This window comes from Etheostoma spectabile, chromosome 8 (genome assembly GCF_008692095.1).
Source record: "Etheostoma spectabile isolate EspeVRDwgs_2016 chromosome 8, UIUC_Espe_1.0, whole genome shotgun sequence".
Classification (NCBI taxonomy): Eukaryota; Metazoa; Chordata; class Actinopteri; order Perciformes; family Percidae; genus Etheostoma; species Etheostoma spectabile.
Window position 1 is genome coordinate 8,692,978 of NC_045740.1, and position 18,564 is coordinate 8,711,541.

The following is an 18,564-nucleotide window of genomic DNA, read 5'->3' on the forward strand; positions in this document are numbered from 1 at the left end:
CAGAGCTGCAGGCCTCAGGGACCTGAACTCTATACAGCAGAAACTGCCTGGTCTCGTCATGGTTTCTGGTCCTCTCTTTCCTATCTGGATGCCAGTTAGCTTGACGGTTTGTATGCCTTAACCTCGGTAGTGTAAGCGAGCCGGAGCTGCTTGGTTGCTTCTCATCCCCTAACACTGTCGTAGACCGACTGCTTTCTCTGTCCCCTGGTCCCTGCCTCTGCCTTAATGAAGAGGGTAATCTTCCATGAATAATGAATGAGGATTTGTATGTGTTATGGTGTGAACACTTGTCTGGTCCTCATTATGTGCCTATCAGGACGGATCATAGGTTCAGGGTGTAGAGCCTGCTTTTGCTTTTCTCTCCGCTTTTGTTCCAGGCTTTAACACAGACCATGCTAAATGGCTTAGTATGTTGGATCACTATTAAAAGGCACACCTATAAGCTGTTTAAGTTGCGTTTCTTTTCCTGTTGATCTGTTTAGCCCTCTTACTTAGACATCATGCGTGTGGACGGTCCTGCTTTAATTTTATTTAGGGGCCATACGCACAGCCACACTGGGGGGTAAAGCATTTTAATTATTCAAAAGCTGTCATGTCTAGACCAGTGGAATCAACCACTCTCAAGTAACTCAAAGTGACAGCAGTGTCAAATGAGATAACAGCTTTTCAATAATATGTCTGTGCCACATACCAGAACAGCAGTTCTTAATGAATGCTTAAACACACTCCACTAGATCACTTTTTAAAGATCTGTTAAAGTGGAAAAGTCATAGTAACTTTTATGAGGATTATTATTGTTTTGTTTAACTGAATAATAGCAAAAAAAGGGACCAGGGCTCATCAAAATTCAACAGAGCCCAATAATTTTCATAATCGATTAATAGTTAAAATCCTTTTTAAGCAAAAATGCTAAAATATTATCTGGATACAGCTTGAGCATGTACTTCCTTTCTATGGTATATAAATTCAAACTTCAGTGGGGTTCAAGCCTCTTGAAGCGCAGGGGGCTTTTTGTATTTCTTTGACAATTTGTAGACCAAACAATTAATTGGGAAAATAAATGGCAGATTAAAAATATTGGTAGCTGTAGACTAACGGCTAATCAAACCAAAGTAGTCAATTTATATTGTTCAACAGAAAACAAGACCAAACAAATGGTACATTTTCTGTCGATGTACTAATCAATTAATCAACCAATTTTTTTGGTAGAAAACTGATATGTAGATTGCATTGAAATGAACAAGTATTTTTTTTGGATTATTATCCTGTTTTATAGATTCAGCCTGTATCAGAGTAATATTAGGTGATTTAATTGTATTTGAACATACAACAGCAGTAAATACCACAGATACTCAGTAATGCGCTGTGTGCGTGTGTGCGTGTGTGCGTGTGTGCGTGTGTGTGTGTGCGTGTGTGTGTGTGTGTGTGTGTGTGTGTGTTGTGTGTGTGTGTGTGTGTGTGTGTGTGTGTGTGTGTTGTGTGTGTGTGTGTGTGTGTGTGTGGTGTGTGTGTGTGTGTGTGTGACTAACCAGTCTCCATCTATGCGATTGTTTTTAGTCCATCATGAAGAGAGAGATTGTTGATCCTGATATTGCAGATGTTTTTGACACCCACCCTGTCCAATACACCAGGGAGCGGGATATAAATCCAATCTCCGCAGACCCTGTGAAAACACTCTCATTGCATGTTCGTTTTCAAGGTGTTGCAAGGACACCCCAATGGTGTTTCTGCTCCTACTGTAAATGCACAGCATGGATTCAGGTCACCGTCAGAGTGCTGCTGTACACTTGGAAACATGTCATGACCTCATGTAGTCTCTCTGTTCTTGATGCTCCAGCCTTGTTCAGAGGACAGGGTCATGGTGAGTTCCTGATAAACCAGCAGCTGGTTTACATTATTGTGGTTAATCCAGGGTCAGCTTGTGTTGCTCCCTGACCAACAGATTGCCCTGTCAACCATTTTCATGGGAAAGGATCCTTTAAAGGTGTGGTGCATGCTCTTTTGCAAATTACAGGTTTAATATATTTGAAGGAAGGTGTTTAATGTAAATGTTGAAACATTAATTAGTTTCTATCCCCCCATTAAATTACACCTCCAAAGCCCGTTATTGCCCATCCCCGCACAGCATGGATAATGGATACATATTGCACATACTTTATCTCTATACTTTACAATTTCGTGTAGAAATTTACAGCATGTGCAACTTTTACAATATGGGTTTTCCAGCCTCTGTTTCCTGAATCTATGTTCAAAACTGCCACCAATCTCAGCCTCAGCATGGTGCAGTGGAAACAATATCCTACCAACAAGATGCAGCCCCACAAGTTACCAATACAAACAGCAGGCTCACAGCTTGCCTAATGAATCTCCTAGTGAATTGACCCTCTTGCCTGTTGTCTAAATGCCTTCCAGATGTTTCAGTCTCTGTCCTTCAGCTTCTCAGGTCTATTCTCCCACACAATTACCCATTCAGCAGCAGCTCTTAATAGCTAGTTTGAAAATACTTTGGATAATTTAGTTAGCGCTCCAGTGTGGCCTGTTTTCTGTCTTGATGTCAACACTGACAATGCAACAATAGCGAGAGTTATGGCTTAGCTGGGACACCGACCCATTGGGACTCCTATTGGCACTGCAACTTCCTGTCGCAGTGGTCGTTGCTTCTCTCTCGGCGGAGGGTCGTGATTACTTCTTCTCAAAGCAATTGAATTCACAAGAGTTCATGTGTTCTATCTTGAGCAAAGTCCTTGAACAAGTACGCTAAGCAGATGAAGACAAAGAAAAGAAATTTGTCCCCCTGGTGTCTCAAAAAATAAAAAATAGTTTCACCTCTGACATCAGGGATACACCTTATTTGCTGTTGTCACTTGGTACTTTAGTTAGGGAGTATCTTTTAATAGTTATTGCATTTAGATCAATACAATACAACCATTATCTTTTACAGTTGTTTTTGTGTTTATAATACTCTTTACTATACTAATACCTTTACCTTCACCCTGAATTTTTTTTTCTTGATTAATTTCTTACTATATTTCTTAACATCAGACATTAAATGCATGTCTCCATCTTGACATAAGACGGCCAACTGTGACCATAGACGATGATAAAATATATTAGTTTATACAAATATTTTAATGTTGTCAATAAACTGAAAACGTGTTTTAAAGTAATGCAAGGTTTTCTGTCTTATCACATTGTGTTTATGATTTTAGAGCATTAAAGATCAACATAGAAAATATATTTTTTTCTACATAAATTGATATTTTAGTCTGTGTACAAATGATTCCTTCTTATTAAACTACTGGTATGATATTGTGATTAAAATTAAATTAATTACATCAATCCCTATTGTCCTAGGTTTGTTGATTTTTTTGGAACAGTTAAAAATGCTACTTATTGTTGAGGTGCAATGCATGGATAAGTTTATGTTTTTTTTGGCAGCATTCTTCTAATATTCTTTTAGAGATAAGAATGTAGGTCATGTTTATGGTCAGGAGACTGGAAATGTAGCATCTGATGGCCCTTAAAGATGACCCATCATGAGTCTATGGCTTTCTCTTGATCTCAACAAAGATAGACAGTCTCTTTTCCAGGGTATCTACTGGTGAACTACGTCCAGCTCTAATCTTTATGAAATTACAAACTACTTAGACATCATCTTGGCTCAAAGTCAGTAGCTGGACCTTATTTTTATTGTTGACTAGAACTATGGTTCTAAGTCTATCTTTTTTTGCAAAGACAAGTTTATTAATGAGCAGACTTTTTTTCCCAGTTGAATAGAGCTTTTGTTGCAGATCAATTTGTGAGTCATATACAGTACCGCATATTTGTTTGCAACAGTATTTTCTTCTAGTTTTGCAGAAAATTACCAAAATTGGGTGCTTTATATAAGGTATACAGTGGTCTTATCTCCTGGACATACAGCAGTAAGAGCTGATAAAGGCAGCCCCCCTCATAGTAGGGCACTGATTGAATCAGTCTGTTATAGTTGCTCTGCAAAAGGAGGTACCTAGATTTCTGTCACCAAATGACAAATTACTCCACAGTTCCCCTCTGGAGGGGATGTTCCACTCTTTTAATTATCCCTCTTCCCTTCCTGGACACCCATCAGGAAATCAGCTGTACAAATGTAGAAGGATTCCTTTAAGCCCAATATAATTAATTCCCCCCCTAAATAGATTAGCAAGCCAATCTAGGCGAGTATTCCATTTAGCAGTGTCATTTGCAGAAATTACTTTTAATTACATAATAATGGCAATGATCTCATTTTATGCAGCTGCCAGAGGGGGAACCACTGAGTCTGCTGTTTATGCACTCCTATAAAGAGTCACAGAAGTGCTCTGAAGCTGCTCTCTCTGGATCAGAGGTCAAGTAACGGTGATACAGTAAGGTGAAAAGTCCTCCAGCTCTGCCTGCTGGTTCCCTCTTTGTGAAATATAAACAGACAGTCATTTACCTGCTCAACCTATGACCTGTGTTGCCATCATCAGTAAAACAGAGACAGCAAAGTGGAGAAGACTTGAGGTGTGTATTGTTACCTAAGTTACATATTGTGAAAAATTTAAAAATTCTTTGTCTTGATAACACGCCAATAATGGCTTGCAAATTGGCGTGTCACACATACCTCATTTCATGAGATCAGTCTGAATGGAAAGTAAATGCTTCTGGCAGATTTTCCTGCAGCACCGGAGCAATCCCGGAAGTGGAACGTCAAGGCTGTAGAAGCATGTGGCATGCTTACTGACGCTAATGAGATTTACTCCTTAGGAATTGAAATTGGTTTTTGAATGGCGAAGCATTTTGCCATTCTCGATACATGGAGGCAAATCGGTCGGTGCCTAAAAAGTATTGAATTCGGTACCCAGCCCTACAGGTCTCTTGGCTGCCCTTTCTGACACCCTGTCTCTGTGGCTGCAGCAGTTACAAGCTGCTCCTCCACTCTTAAGTGGTTCCTCTGAACCGCCCTGTGTGTTTCCCCTCTTTCTGATACACCACAACATTTCTGGGGCTGCATTGTCATGAAACGGTCCCTCAGGAATCAACCTCAGACAGTCGAGCAACAATAGAGGGGATTCTTCAAGAGACTTTGGTGTACGCGTAGGGGAGTTTAGGAAAAGTTCAAGAAAGGTACACTCAATTAGCTTGTGATGGTTTTTTAGCGGTAACAGTCTGCAGGGTATTCAACGTCTAGCAGTTATTCCGTCTGGGTTTTCTGGTCTCAGGACTGTGTTGCAGCTTATGACTGTCACTTGTGTTCAGAGATTTAGTTCAAGTTTGTGGCACTTTTATTATGTCAGAAAATAGTGAACAATGGCCATCACAATTTGATTGAGCTGAATGTAATGTTTTCAAATTGCTTGATTTTTGTTTTGACCAAAAGTCCAAGACCCCAAACCTTTTGATTCACAATAAACAGAGAAAAACAGCAAATCCTCACATTTGAGAACCTGGAACCAGTAAATGTGTCAAATATTTGCCATCAAGCAGTTAAGTTACTTGTAGAAGCTCAATAGTAAAAAAAGTAAAAACATATTAAAGTTGACGAAGCCAGTTAGCATGTTTGAATCGATACATAATGAACCATGATGTCTCACTCTCATAAGTGAGGTGAGTCCAATAAAAGGTCTCTTTGTTCTGCATGACATTAAAACAAGGCTATCAAAAATATTGATAAGAGCAACTTAAAACATCTTGCTGCAATTTGAACCTGTCATTTTAGGACTGACCAATCAGTTCTTTAAGCATACATGTTTAGTAATGTAGAAAATCTGCAAAAGAAGATATTATAACATACAATTTATCAATGAATGCCCCTCAGAGGAATAAAGCATTGTTAACCAATAGGTCTCTACTGAGAGATAATTAATGTTTTCCTGTAATTGGATATGGAAAGCTTTGTGTGTTTGCAAAACCTCCTGGATCTCTTTAGTGATACTCAATTTCTTTTTCTTCGTCAGCTGTGGTCGCTATCTGACTCCAGAGAATAATTGTGATGATATCCACCTCTGTGAAAATCCCTCAAAGCTTTTGTTTTGATTCAGGCTTTGGTCTCTCTCTCTCGCTCTTGCTCTCGCTCACTCTCGCTCTCGCTCTCTCTCGCTCTCTCTCGCTCTTTCTCGCTCTCTGTAAATCACCTTAAACTTCTCAAGACTGTGGGGAGAAAAAAAGGGGGGGGCAGCACTCTATTTATCCTGTGATAGTAAGAAGGAGAGAGAGAACGGCCCCAATGGGTCCATGAACATACGTAGAGCAGAGCCTCTTGTGGTTTTACTGACAGATTTAACTACAATATGGCTCTCTGTTGCCGCGGTGATGGACTGCTATTAACATGATGTTTTCTCAAGGGTGAGGAAGTGTCAACCCGCCTCTACATACCATCTGAGGTGAGGTTATACCAGGTCATACGTACTACAGGGTACGGACCGCATAGTGGGCTTATTATCAGTACAACTTAATGACATTACATTACTCCATCTGGACTGGATTAGTTTTATGCCGGGAAGTGCCATAATTGTAATTATTACCACCAGCATCTGTGGCAAGGTAGATGAATTTCCTTTTGTGTTTTTTTCAGCTCCATTGTCACATTAAGTTATTATGGTTAAAATCGGGATGCACATCTTAAATGCTGTTGCCTGTTTGCCTCTTTTGGTTTTTAATTATTAAGTTAGTAAAAGCAGTTCAGGACTATTATTTTGAGTTTTTTGAGAGGAGGATGTTGCTGTTTTTTTCTGAGCCAAGAGGAGGGTCCAAATTAAATATTAACTCTGGGTAGGGCCTTGCTGAGATTAAAAGTACTCCTTACCCCTGTCGTTTTTGTCCAGTACCTTAGAGCAAAAATGTATAATTACAAATATTAGAGGACACTCCTCAATAACATGAATGGAAATTTAGTTGTTTTTTTCCCCATTCATCACATTACAGGGGCAAAGGTCCTGGATCAGAGCTTTAGCCACTTCACGTTTCCATCAGCTCCCTGCTACTGTTTATGTTGGCATGCAATTAAGGAAAGTTGTTCAAACTGGGCCAGCACTGAAAGCCTCCAGGCTGCTGCAAATCCCAGATACATGTGGGCCTTTAAAGCAGTGACTGGGAGGGTTGATGATTTAACCCTTGGCTTTAGTCTGGAGGTGTTAATGTGGCTAGAGCAAATCACTCAGTTTCCGTAGGAGACCTGAGGATTTTTCTCTCTCTGATGAGAAGCTGACAGGATTTAGAAGGTGCAGTTGCATAAACATAGAAACATATGCATGTTGATTTCTTTACACCGAGGGTATTGAGTACTTCATGAGGCCCAGATCCTTAGCTGTGGAGATATCCTGCAGTAGGTATAGTGCCCTACAAAGTCAAAGTCAAGTAACCAAGTAAGTAATGAAATGGATTGAAATGAGCAGCTCTCTATGCTATGTTCTGTCTGATGAAGGTAGTATTGTCAGAAAAAAAAGCTTCTGATGTTGTTTCTGAGTAGGTAGATGATATGAAGACAATACAGAGGTGCATTTTAGTTTATTATGAAATTAAAACTGTAGTCAAACTATTTAATCAACATTAAAACACACAACATGTTTCTGGGCAACAAACTGGACAACTCAGTGAGGCTTTTCAAGGGTGACACATTGTCCTAGTGTGTCTAATTAAGACTATCTAGACTCTATTTTATGACCACACTCAAAGCATCAAAATGCTTTTATCTGCACACTCAAGTGCCTTTTTGTATTTCCAGTCTTAAATAGCTTATAATGGCTCATTTATGAATAACCCCTTATGTCTCCTCCTCTGTCTGTGTCTGCCCAGATGCGAAGGAGAGGACAACCAGAAGCTTCTCAGTCGGTGGAGCCTTCAACTACACCGCTCTCCTCCTCAGTAAAGAAGACAACACGTTGTACATTGGTGCTCGGGAGATTCTCTTTGCACTCAACCTCACTGATATCAGTGCAGTCAAGCTACAAAGAAATGTAAGAGCCAAGCATCTGTAAACTAGAGTGTCATATACAGCATCTTGTATCAATATGAACGTAGTAATAATCAGATCCCAGTGCTACGATATGAATATGATTAGGTCCCAGAAGTTGAATGTAAATATAACTTGCCTCACTGTATTATACCTCCAGGATGAGTCTGACATTGTTTCTTTCCTGCAGCTCACATGGAAAACTCCAGAGAGGAAGAGAGACGAGTGCAGTTTTAAAGGCAAAGACCTGCAGGCAAGTGAACCGTTGGTGTGAAAGCTCAAGTAGCTAATGTCTCATCTGTATTTATACAAGAGCAGGTTTACCTTTTGGTCAAGTTGACCATCATTGCAGGGCACTTTGGAAACAGATTCAGGGAAAAGCCCTGGACATTTCCTGTCAAATTGTAACTTTCTATTCTACAACAATGGATTTTTCCCTTTCTCACAAACAAACCTTTCCTCTATTACGCTGTCTTTTTCAGTTTACTCCACCACCAGTTTAACATGCAAACATACAGACCCACAACCTTATGAATTACTGATTACACATTTGTTTGGAGGAAACACATGAGCAGGAGGAATCTGTGTTTGTTTTGAATGTTAAACATGATCTCAAACACTCTAGTTTGACAATTTGTTGTTTTTGTAAACTACTTTACATTTCTAATTTCTTTTTCTAAGTAAGTGGCTTAAGACAGGAAACAAGATAACTGGGATGGTGGATAAAAAAGCTCTTTTTGGAAAAACTTGTTTGGTTAAAATTTGGTACAATCCAAACACATTCAGCTTTATTTAACTTTATGAATACATCCTAATCACCTATATCCTTTAAAGTATGTAAGCAACTGTAAAGAAAATGCCAGTCATTTACATGAAATTCTTTTCTATGTTTCTAATACAGACGGATTGCTTCAACTACGTCAAGATTTTACTACGCATGAACAGCACTCATCTGTATGTGTGTGGAACATACGCCTTCAGCCCCACCTGTGCTTACATAGTAAGTGTTTATATGAACCAGTCACATCTGTTGCAGTGATGTGCTGTGTGCAACCTGTGCTTGTGTTGGGGATATAAAACGCTGTGTCATTCATTGTTTTGTCAAGTAGATTACCCATGGTGCAGAACCATATGTTGTGTATATTTATTAGATTCAAGAGGAAGAGCATCTAAAATCTGATGCATGCTGCTTCCTCTCAGACACTTAGCAGTCTGGCTGAGGCCCATGCCCAGCTAGACACAAACACTGTATGTACATTATTTTATTATCTCTTGTGCTGAAGAGAAATGGATCAAAATATTTAATGCATGGAATCAGATTATGTAAGAATCGACCTAGTCTCTTTCTACAAGTTGTTTCAAGCCTTTTAGAACTACCCAGAACAAACATACAGGGATGACCATTGCTTTAACTTTACCTGAAGACTGACTGACCCCATCTTCACTGTGGGACAGACAGACGGAGGTCAATGTCAGAGCAGCTTACAGCTCTACTTTTCAACTGTGATGTTTGTGTGTTTCTGTGCTCTCCAGAACACTGCAGACTTTTCCCTTGTCAAGAGTGATAATGGGGAGATTGTTACAGAAGATGGACGAAGCCGCTGTCCTTTTAACCCTGAATACAAGTCCACTGCCATCATGGCTGGTAGGTCCTAAAATGCCAGTTGATACAATCCAGCTTTGTGATGTGTGTTTTGCTTTATAGACGCTACTGTGGGAATCAGTAAAGTAACTACAGGTGGTTGATGTGGAGACAAATTGGAGCATAACCTCTAGATTTAATTACTGTGGATGATGCAGAAGCCCAGTAAACACTGTGATTATGCTGGTCTTCTTCATTGTGTTACAGATGGAGAGCTATATGCTGGTACAGTCAGTAATTTCCAAGGAAATGAACCCATCATTTACAAGAGTCTAAGCCAAGGAACTACTCTAAAAACAGAAAACTCACTCAACTGGCTTCAAGGTACAGTACTTTGGCTGGAAGTCAATGCTTTTCATTGTATCGTCATGTAATTAAAAATTATATATGTTATTTGATATCTTATATAAGATAAATGTCATTCTAAAACTGTTTGTATGCTGCATGATAATATAATTTGACACAATTGGAGATTATGTAGATGAAGTGTTTACCTGCAATCTGTCAGCAATTGAATTTAGTGTTTTATGTCAGTGGGAATAAGGATGGTTGTCCCTAGGTGCCTGAATTTCATATGCTTGTAGTCTGACAATATTGTTTGCGTCGTTTTTCTTTCAGACCCGGCATTTGTTGGCTCGGCCTACATACAGGAGAGCCTGCCCAAGGGCAACCTAGTGGGCGATGACGATAAGATTTACTTCTTCTTCAGTGAAGCAGGAAAAGAGTTTGATTTCTTTGACAACACCATTGTGTCACGCATTGCTCGTGTGTGTAAGGTGAGTGATGCTTGAAGGAATCTAGTCCATCTAAAGGGGCCTTTTTTCCTCTTTAGCGTTATATCCTGACACCCCCTCACATCACTATAGGAATCTATCAGTCCAGGGAAGGGATTTGTTTGTGTGTTTGTGCATTTCATGCGTGTTTGTGTTCAGTGCATGCTTCTATGCAGGATCTCTTGTTACAGAAAAGCATTCCTCTTGCATGTCTCCCTCTGTTTGACTCTTTTTTTTCCAGACTCTTTCCTCCCTCCCTCAATTCTTATTTTTTTTTCAACAAATATTTGTCTTCAGAGAGGACTCTGTAGCCAAGTCAGAAATGTGTTAGGATTTCTGTAGCACAAGATCCATGCGCAGAAATGGATTATCACCTGCTGGAATACTTACACCCAGGGCTTTTAAACAAACATGCAGACCTCACACAGTATTTTGTAATATATTTTAGGATATTCTCAGTTCTGTAAACATCACTATCACATGCTGCTTGTCTCTGTGAAAAAATCATGTTTGTTACAGTGCTAGTTTAATGAAAACCACTAGTTCAGATCAGAGAAAAGTTGTTGTGTGAGGACATTTATTTGTATTTTGTGACATCATCTAAAAAGCTATTTTTAAAAATGTTCTATGTATTTTTTTCCATTATTGTCCATCACAATGTTTTAGTAATCTACATTGAGAGCCAGTATATTTATTTGTTTATGGAAAGTTCAGCTGTGTCAGTCTGACACTGCACACAGGGTTAGATATTCTTCATCTTAATGCAATTATCCACTCAGTGTTTTCATACATCCAATTTTTAAAAAAAATAGTTAACAGAGCTATATTAATATTGACTCATGTATCATGTTGATGATAGGTTTTCTCCCTATGCTTAAAATGTGTGCTGAACATTAAGTATTGTGGTACAGATTACCCATGAGGAAATGAGTAATAATGTGTCACTTTTTGGGAGTGTGTTTCCCAAACAGATGTGGAATGTATAACAAAGCTTTAAATGAGGTAAATGCTCTGAAGAAATATAGTGTCTTACTATCTCCCTTGTCCCTTGTTTGACTTATAATGTCAGCAGCATTCCCCCTCTTTGTTGTTTATTCAGGTGTTTAGTACACAGGTTCCTCTTCATAGAGGCTAACTATTGAATGATAAACACAGTTTTGCGTAAAACAAACAAAACAAAGCATTTTTGTATTAGCTGGATTGTTCTGTTTCCCAGAAATTAGCCATTACTGCCTGCCATGTTCATGCTTTTTGAATGGCCTTTTGAACAACGGATGCTTTGACAAGGGATTAATGAATGGGATGCATTTGCTTCAATTATTTAGAAGTCAGTTTAAGCACAGAGTGGCATTCAATTATAAAACTAGGTTCAGACACAAGGACAAGACAAAATAATGTATGTTACCCATTAGCTGCCTGGGTTACTGAAATAAGTAATTGCTTCAGAAGCTCAGCATTGGTTGTGTCATGTCCCCTTCCATTCAGCGCTGCTATTTGCTGTGATTAATGTAACACTAAAGTGGACTTGATTGAAGCTTTGTGTTAAAGGGTTTTATGTAGTTTAGAATATTATGTTTTTCTTTCATTTCTTCAGCGGTCAACTTTGATCATGTTAGATCTAAGCCTGTGAGAAAACTGTAATAATTGTTGCCATAAACTGAATGTAAACAGACAGTAGCGAGTAGTAGTGATTAGTGCAGGAGATCATCCTACCTTTAAATACCATGTCTTTTTGCAAAACTAAAATACGCTCTTGGTTTGTGTAGGTAAAATATCTGCAGCTGCCTTCCTGAGGCTTGAAACTCCCTGTAAAACATAGTCTGTTTTACAGTCATACATCACGTATTGTAAATCACTTTCATATTGAGGTTTAAATTTGCACAGATATATGTGTGTAGCCAAATTAGTATCCACAGCAAGGAGGTCCCATGCCACACATCACTTTGAAGGCTAGTGCCAAAGGCGCTGAATCACAGCGGTAGTGTCAGTGAAGAAAGATTGTCAGGGAGCAAAGCCTCTCTCTTTTTTATTTAAAAGCATTTGCCCTCTTCAAAGGGCCAAGTGTTTTTTTATCTAAGCCACTTGTGTTGATGTATATTGTTTTTATGACCTAGAAGTCTGCAGCCTCAGGGTATATCTGAGTTACCGGCACAATTGATTTAGCTTATTATGGTTTTATTTTATGAGGTTAATGTTTTTCCAATAGTGTCATTCACCTTTTGGACACTTTCTTTTGGTTTCTGTTTTTATTCATGAAGAACGTAGATACATTTTCCTAATATAACATACAATGTGTACTGTATGTTATGGTATGTGAGGTATGACATGGCAACATACCATATGGTACACATTACTATTTCATGCCTTTTACAAGCCTGTCACATCTCATCAAATCACACTTATGTATGAAAGCGTTTTTTCAGAGGCGTTGTCAGCTACCTCAAACCGGTGTCAATCTCATATGATTGCATCCTGTTTTGGCCACATGTTAAACATTTACAAACTTACAATATTTGTGTTGCAGGGCGACATGGGAGGCGAGAGGGTTCTGCAGAAGAAGTGGACAACATTCTTGAAGGCTCAACTCTTGTGTTCTCTGCCAGATGATGGCTTTCCCTTCAACATTATCCAAGACATGTTTGTGCTGACACCCAGCCCCGATGATTGGAAGAACACTGTGTTTTATGGAGTCTTCACGTCTCAGTGGTGAGGACCAACTTTCACTGCTTCGGTTAGAAAACATCACCAAACTGTCGTAATACCTTCTGATATGTTGTTCAAATCTGCCACATTGAAACCAAAGCAAATGCAAAAGAAGAGAGGGGAATCACATTCAACTTTGTATTTCAGTATTTTTAAATCAGTCAGCCTCTATACAGACCTGTTTAGGCTTTCAGTGTAAAAGATTTTACGAGATCAGAATGTAAAAAAAAAAAAAAAGAAGAGTAATCAGTATTGTTGAGATGCTTTTTATGTCTTATAAGGTATAAAGGTGCTTCGGGAAGCTCTGCAGTGTGTTCTTTCACTATGGACCAAGTAGAAAAGGCGTTTCAGGGGCGATACCGTGAGGTCAACCGAGAGACTCAACAATGGTACACATACAACCATCCGGTCCCAGAGCCTCGGCCTGGAGTGGTGAGTAACTACCTGCTGCCCTCTGCTGGAGAACCTGTAGACAGGTACATGTCAGTTATCAGCATCATGTCATGACAGCTGAATGAACGAGTTTCATATGTTCCTGTCTGCTCATCAGTCACATCCTCGATTTTGACTGGCGATCAAGGCTCAAACAAATATCCCAGCTGGCCTTATTTTGTCCACCTAAACATGATTCTCATCAAATTACTGTCGCTTTCATTTCCTGGCATGCTTATCATATTTGAATCATTGAAAAATGTAAGCTAAAGAAACCTTGAGGTGCTGTACAGCTGCAGTATGTGTCTTTATACAATGTGAGTGAATGGTTTGTAAATTACCCAATATTTTGCCTTTCACAGTGTATCACAAATGCTGCCAGGGAACAGGGGATCTCGACCTCGCTGCACATGCCGGACAAGGTGCTGAATTTTGTCAAAGACCACTTTCTGATGGATAGCGTGATCCGCAGCCAGCCTCTTCTGCTCAAACGCAACCTTCGCTACACACAGATTGCTGTCCATAGAGTCCAGGCAGCAAAAAAGGCGTATAATGTACTCTTCATTGGCACAGGTAAAGGACTCCACAAACACACTCATCAACCTTTTTAGCAGCATCCTGTGTTATCCATTACTAGCATTTCTCAATATTCACGAAGAGTTTAATTCAAACTCAAGTTATACTGTGTCTTGTAGATGATGGCAGACTTCATAAAGCCATTAATGTCAACAATAAGATGCACATCATTGAGGAGATGGCGCTCTTCAGTGATTCCCAACCAGTGCAACACATCGAGCTGGACACCGAAAAGGTATAGTGGAGTGAGGAGACAGAAATCAAACCCAGCTTGTTTTAAAGACCTTACTCGTGGGATAAACGAAGCTCAGTAAATGCATTTATTGGCAGAGATTCCATGAACAATGAAAGTCACTGCCTAAAGCAGACCTCATGTTCAATGAGCTAATTACATGCAACTTTCTCTCAGGGGATCTGCAAACAGCTGGAATTGTGACACTTATTGAATCGTGGCTTGTCTTCGATACTTAGATTTGTACATCGGGGCAAAGAAATTCCTGTTAAAGTGACGTTAAGAAAGGCTAAGGGTGCTGTGTTTAGATCAGGTCAGACAAGGAAGATTCTGTATAAAAGTAGTAACCCAATAACTATAATTTGGGGCACTTCCTTCCCGTCCCCTGTTTTGTCATCTCTCTTCCACAGGGCCAGCTTTATGTTTCCTCTTTCTCTGAACTGGTGGAGGTCCCAGTAGCTAACTGCACTAATTATCAGAGTTGCGGGGAGTGCATCCTCTCCAGGGATCCTTACTGTGCCTGGAACGGGAGGAAGTGTGTGGATGTCAGACAGGCTCCCCCAAACAAGTATGCATCCCTCTGCACAATAATCTACAATCAGTTGTACAGCCGCAGACAAACATTTTTTTAAATATGATTTGTAAATATATGTTTTGTTTTAATATTGGTGTTTCAGTGCCTGGCAACAGGATGTAGATGAAGCAGACACATCAGCTATTTGCGACACAACAGTGCCAAGCCCACGGTTTGCTAAACCTTCACCCACACGTAAGTGAACTCTTTGTCATAGATTTACAGAGCAGAACTCTGCACTGGATTTTCCCTATTTTGTCTTTTAAATTTGAGTCATAAATACAAATGTGTTTATTTTGTCAAACGGTGTTATTATTCTATATCTGAAGCTTATTTCATGACATATCTGACTCCATCTACCTTTATGTCTCTGCTTTGCCTTTTCACAGGAATGGTTTTATGCCAGGTGATCATTATCCCAGCCAACACGTTCAAAGTACTCCCTTGCAAGCTACGCTCTAATTTGGCTGAAAGGAAGTGGGAGTTCAGTGAGAGCGCAGGTCACTTCCATTACCCCAGCCCAGAGGGGGGGTTAGTAGTGGTAGCTCAAGCTGACAGGCAGGAAACCTACGAGTGCTGGTCAGTGGAGGAAGGCTTCAGACAGCTGCTAGCAAACTACTGTGTGAGGGGCGAGGCCAAGCACGAGAGCACCACCCTGACAGGCCGTTCACGTACGCCACAGGTCTCCCAGGAAGAATTTATCATCCTGCCAGGGGAGACCCGCTCGTCGCAGATCAACGCTAAGACCTACTGGAACGAACTAATAGTGGTGTGTGCCCTCCTGGCGTTTTCTCTGGTGGTCTTTTCTCTATTTGTGGTGTACAGGAACCGTGACCACATGAAGTCCATGCTCAAGGAGGGAGAGTGCCCCAACATGCAGCAGAAGAAGCCCAGAATTGTGGGGAAACCAGTTGAGAACTTGCCGCTAAACGGCAACACAGTCACAACGTCGGCGTCAGATCACAAGGGCTACCAGACCCTTAACGACAACTACATATGCAGCACTCCACCGCACGAGTGCTTGTCGCCTGACAACAGCAAGAGCTTCTCAGAGTCAGAGAAGCCGCCTCTGAACTTGAGAGAGAGCCATGTAGAGATTTCTTCCACATGTCCACGGCCAAGAGTCAGACTGGGCTCTGAGATTAAAGACTCTATAGTGTGAGGCCGGCTTCTTATTGTGTGGAGTGACATTTTAAACTGAAAGGAAAGAGTGCACTTGCTGAGAGACATAAAACCCTATAAGAGGGAAAACTGAGGATCATTAGACTCTTCATGGAGAGACATTTCATTACACAGATTTTGCACTTGTTCTGTCCCTGAGGTCTATGTTCATTTAATTTTGTTTTCCTCTCACTCCCCCTTATTCGAGTGCATTCAAAGCACGCTGAAGAAGTTCCAGTTTGCCTTCAGACTTTTGACGCTATCACATACTGCTCACAGGAATGTAACAAGCGTAGAGGGGGTGTCACAACTATATGATTCAGTGATTGGATTTCATAGCATTGCCACTCAGTCCGTCCATATAATCAACTGGTAATGCTTTAGAAAGCAAACCGATATTCAAACATGTTCCCACTGCTGGCTTACAGGGTTTGCTGTTTAATTTTAATTCTGTCCTTTGGTAAGAGCCCACCATTCGCTGAGGCTATGCACTGTGTACTCTACTGTAGCGAGGCAAACGCTCTCACCAGAATATACAGTACACTAACAGTAAAGTGGCAGGCAAGAAAAAAAAAAAGTCCTGTCATAGATTTTATTTTGATAGCCAATGTGCATTCATCAAAGTATACTCATTGTTTAGGCGTGAATATAACACAGCAACGTAGAAAGAATTAAGAGCAGAAGAGTTGTGCCAACAAAAAGGTTGTTTTAATAAAGACCATTATTTAGCATTATTTATTATTTAAGTGACAGAAAACACGAACAAGGAATCAACTCAGTGGAAATGTTGTAGAAACTCTTACCACCTCAATCACTACACACCAAAAAACATGAACATGATATAGTTATGAATGAAGACACTGTATGCTTTCTCTAAAGTATTGGTATTATAAGTAGATACAAATGTTCCTCTGTGGAAGTCTGACTTTCAACAGGTGTTTCTTTCACCAAATGTTGTAAAGGGAAAAAAATATCATTCCAGGTATTATCATGCTGTTCTTCATGAGATAGGCAGTCTATGCAAAGCAAATAATGTGAAGTGGGGTAAACACCAAGAACACCTCACCTCGAGACTTAGTAAGCACAAAGGTGTTGGCGCTGTTAATTACTTTAGGATCAGTGGCACTGCAAACACACACCAACACACACATTTGCTCTCATTACACTAACTATAAGTATGCAAGAGAGATTTTAGCCATTTTGGTGTATTTTAGTGTGGAAGATTGACCAATTGTTTCTTTTACAGAGAGACATTTTTCATAGTCATTCTTTAATGTTACAAATATCTATCATCAATTTTCTCAAAGGGAAATCATAAATATTTAAATAGTACACCTATTCATAATCTGATTAAATAAAACGCATCTGTATAGCCTCAACTTTGATACACATATTAATTGATGAGTGTTAACAAAGGGTAGAAAATGCCCCATGCTTGCTTAAATGGTTTTAAATAACCATAAAAGCAATACTTTTCATTCTCATCCGGTAATAAACATTAGAATTTTTAATTGTGTTGATTAGCCATTTCCTTATTCGGAAATAATTAATTCAAACCTTATTGTTTACTAAATTTGAGTCTGATGTTGGAGTAACTTGAAAGCATTTTTATACAATATTATTTAAGTCTTACTTGAGTTTGGCTCTAGTATTGTAATGTGGCCAGAAAAGTTTAAATTTCACAAAAATGCAGGAAGGCATACTGCTTGACTCAGAATGCATAGGATTTGCACATGATGTTGAAAAGCCTTAGTATAATGCAGGTTATGGATTTGATAACAAATCTGAAACGGATAATGCCTTTTGAAACAATAACCAAGAGATGTGCCTCTTGGGATAATAAACTAACCAGGTAGTAGTGCTGTAGAGTCAAAGGCTACTCCGTAGGTGAGATAGGACTGGCCATGCTCAGAAACAAGAGTAAAAAAAACGTTGAATATATGTGATTTAATACTGTCAACGATGTACAGTATGTGCTCATGGAGTGTTTTATTTTATGTGTTCTCAAAGTGACTTACACCTTAGTCAGGGACTGCATTTTATTTTAAAACTGTAGCACATAAATAACCACTGACTGATTTTAAAATACTGAATTATAGGGAACCATTAGTATTACCGTATGTTACATTTCTTGTAAATGGCACTGCAAAAATGACTGTGTGAATTTCAAAGACTGGTCAGCTATAATCGATCATGCCGTATGAAAGATTCATGACTGTTAATAAAAACAAACAAATGGCAGTTTTTGGTGAAGTGGCTGTCATAATAATACTAAATTGCAGAGCAAATATAAAGTGGCACTGGTATAGTAAAATATGTGCAGGTACTGAACATGTTTTTTTTTTAAATACAAGCCTAAACTGTCAATGCCACAGTGAAAGTATCGTCGTCTGCTCTTTCTTAATGAACCACTATAGTCTGGCCTTCTATTTGTGACAGTACAAGTCGCTCAACATGTAAGTAAAGAGTTTTTATGTAAAATAGTTTATGTAAAATTGTTTTGTAAATTCAGCTGCCAATGTA

At 39.4% G+C, this 18,564-nt stretch overlaps 1 protein-coding gene across 4 annotated transcripts in view; it reads left to right on the top strand.

Moving 5' to 3' along the window:
- sema4ba (sema domain, immunoglobulin domain (Ig), transmembrane domain (TM) and short cytoplasmic domain, (semaphorin) 4Ba) overlaps nucleotides 1-17,960 on the top strand; it is a 74,216-nt gene extending 56,256 nt beyond the window's left edge. For 3 of the 4 annotated variants that reach the window (XM_032524115.1, XM_032524114.1, XM_032524113.1), the window contains exons 3-15: nucleotides 7,792-7,952; nucleotides 8,139-8,201; nucleotides 8,850-8,948; nucleotides 9,482-9,593; nucleotides 9,798-9,914; nucleotides 10,209-10,366; nucleotides 12,888-13,069; nucleotides 13,348-13,498; nucleotides 13,861-14,071; nucleotides 14,194-14,309; nucleotides 14,717-14,874; nucleotides 14,984-15,075; nucleotides 15,270-16,042. In XM_032524115.1, coding sequence (XP_032380006.1) covers nucleotides 7,792-7,952; nucleotides 8,139-8,201; nucleotides 8,850-8,948; nucleotides 9,482-9,593; nucleotides 9,798-9,914; nucleotides 10,209-10,366; nucleotides 12,888-13,069; nucleotides 13,348-13,498; nucleotides 13,861-14,071; nucleotides 14,194-14,309; nucleotides 14,717-14,874; nucleotides 14,984-15,075; nucleotides 15,270-16,042 — 2,393 coding nt within the window. Of the gene's footprint in view, nucleotides 1-7,791; nucleotides 7,953-8,138; nucleotides 8,202-8,849; nucleotides 8,949-9,481; nucleotides 9,594-9,797; nucleotides 9,915-10,208; nucleotides 10,367-12,887; nucleotides 13,070-13,347; nucleotides 13,499-13,860; nucleotides 14,072-14,193; nucleotides 14,310-14,716; nucleotides 14,875-14,983; nucleotides 15,076-15,269 lie in introns of all 4 variants that reach the window. The other variant, XM_032524116.1, reaches the window with a different exon arrangement.
- The last annotated feature ends 604 nt before the right edge of the window (nucleotides 17,961-18,564 follow it).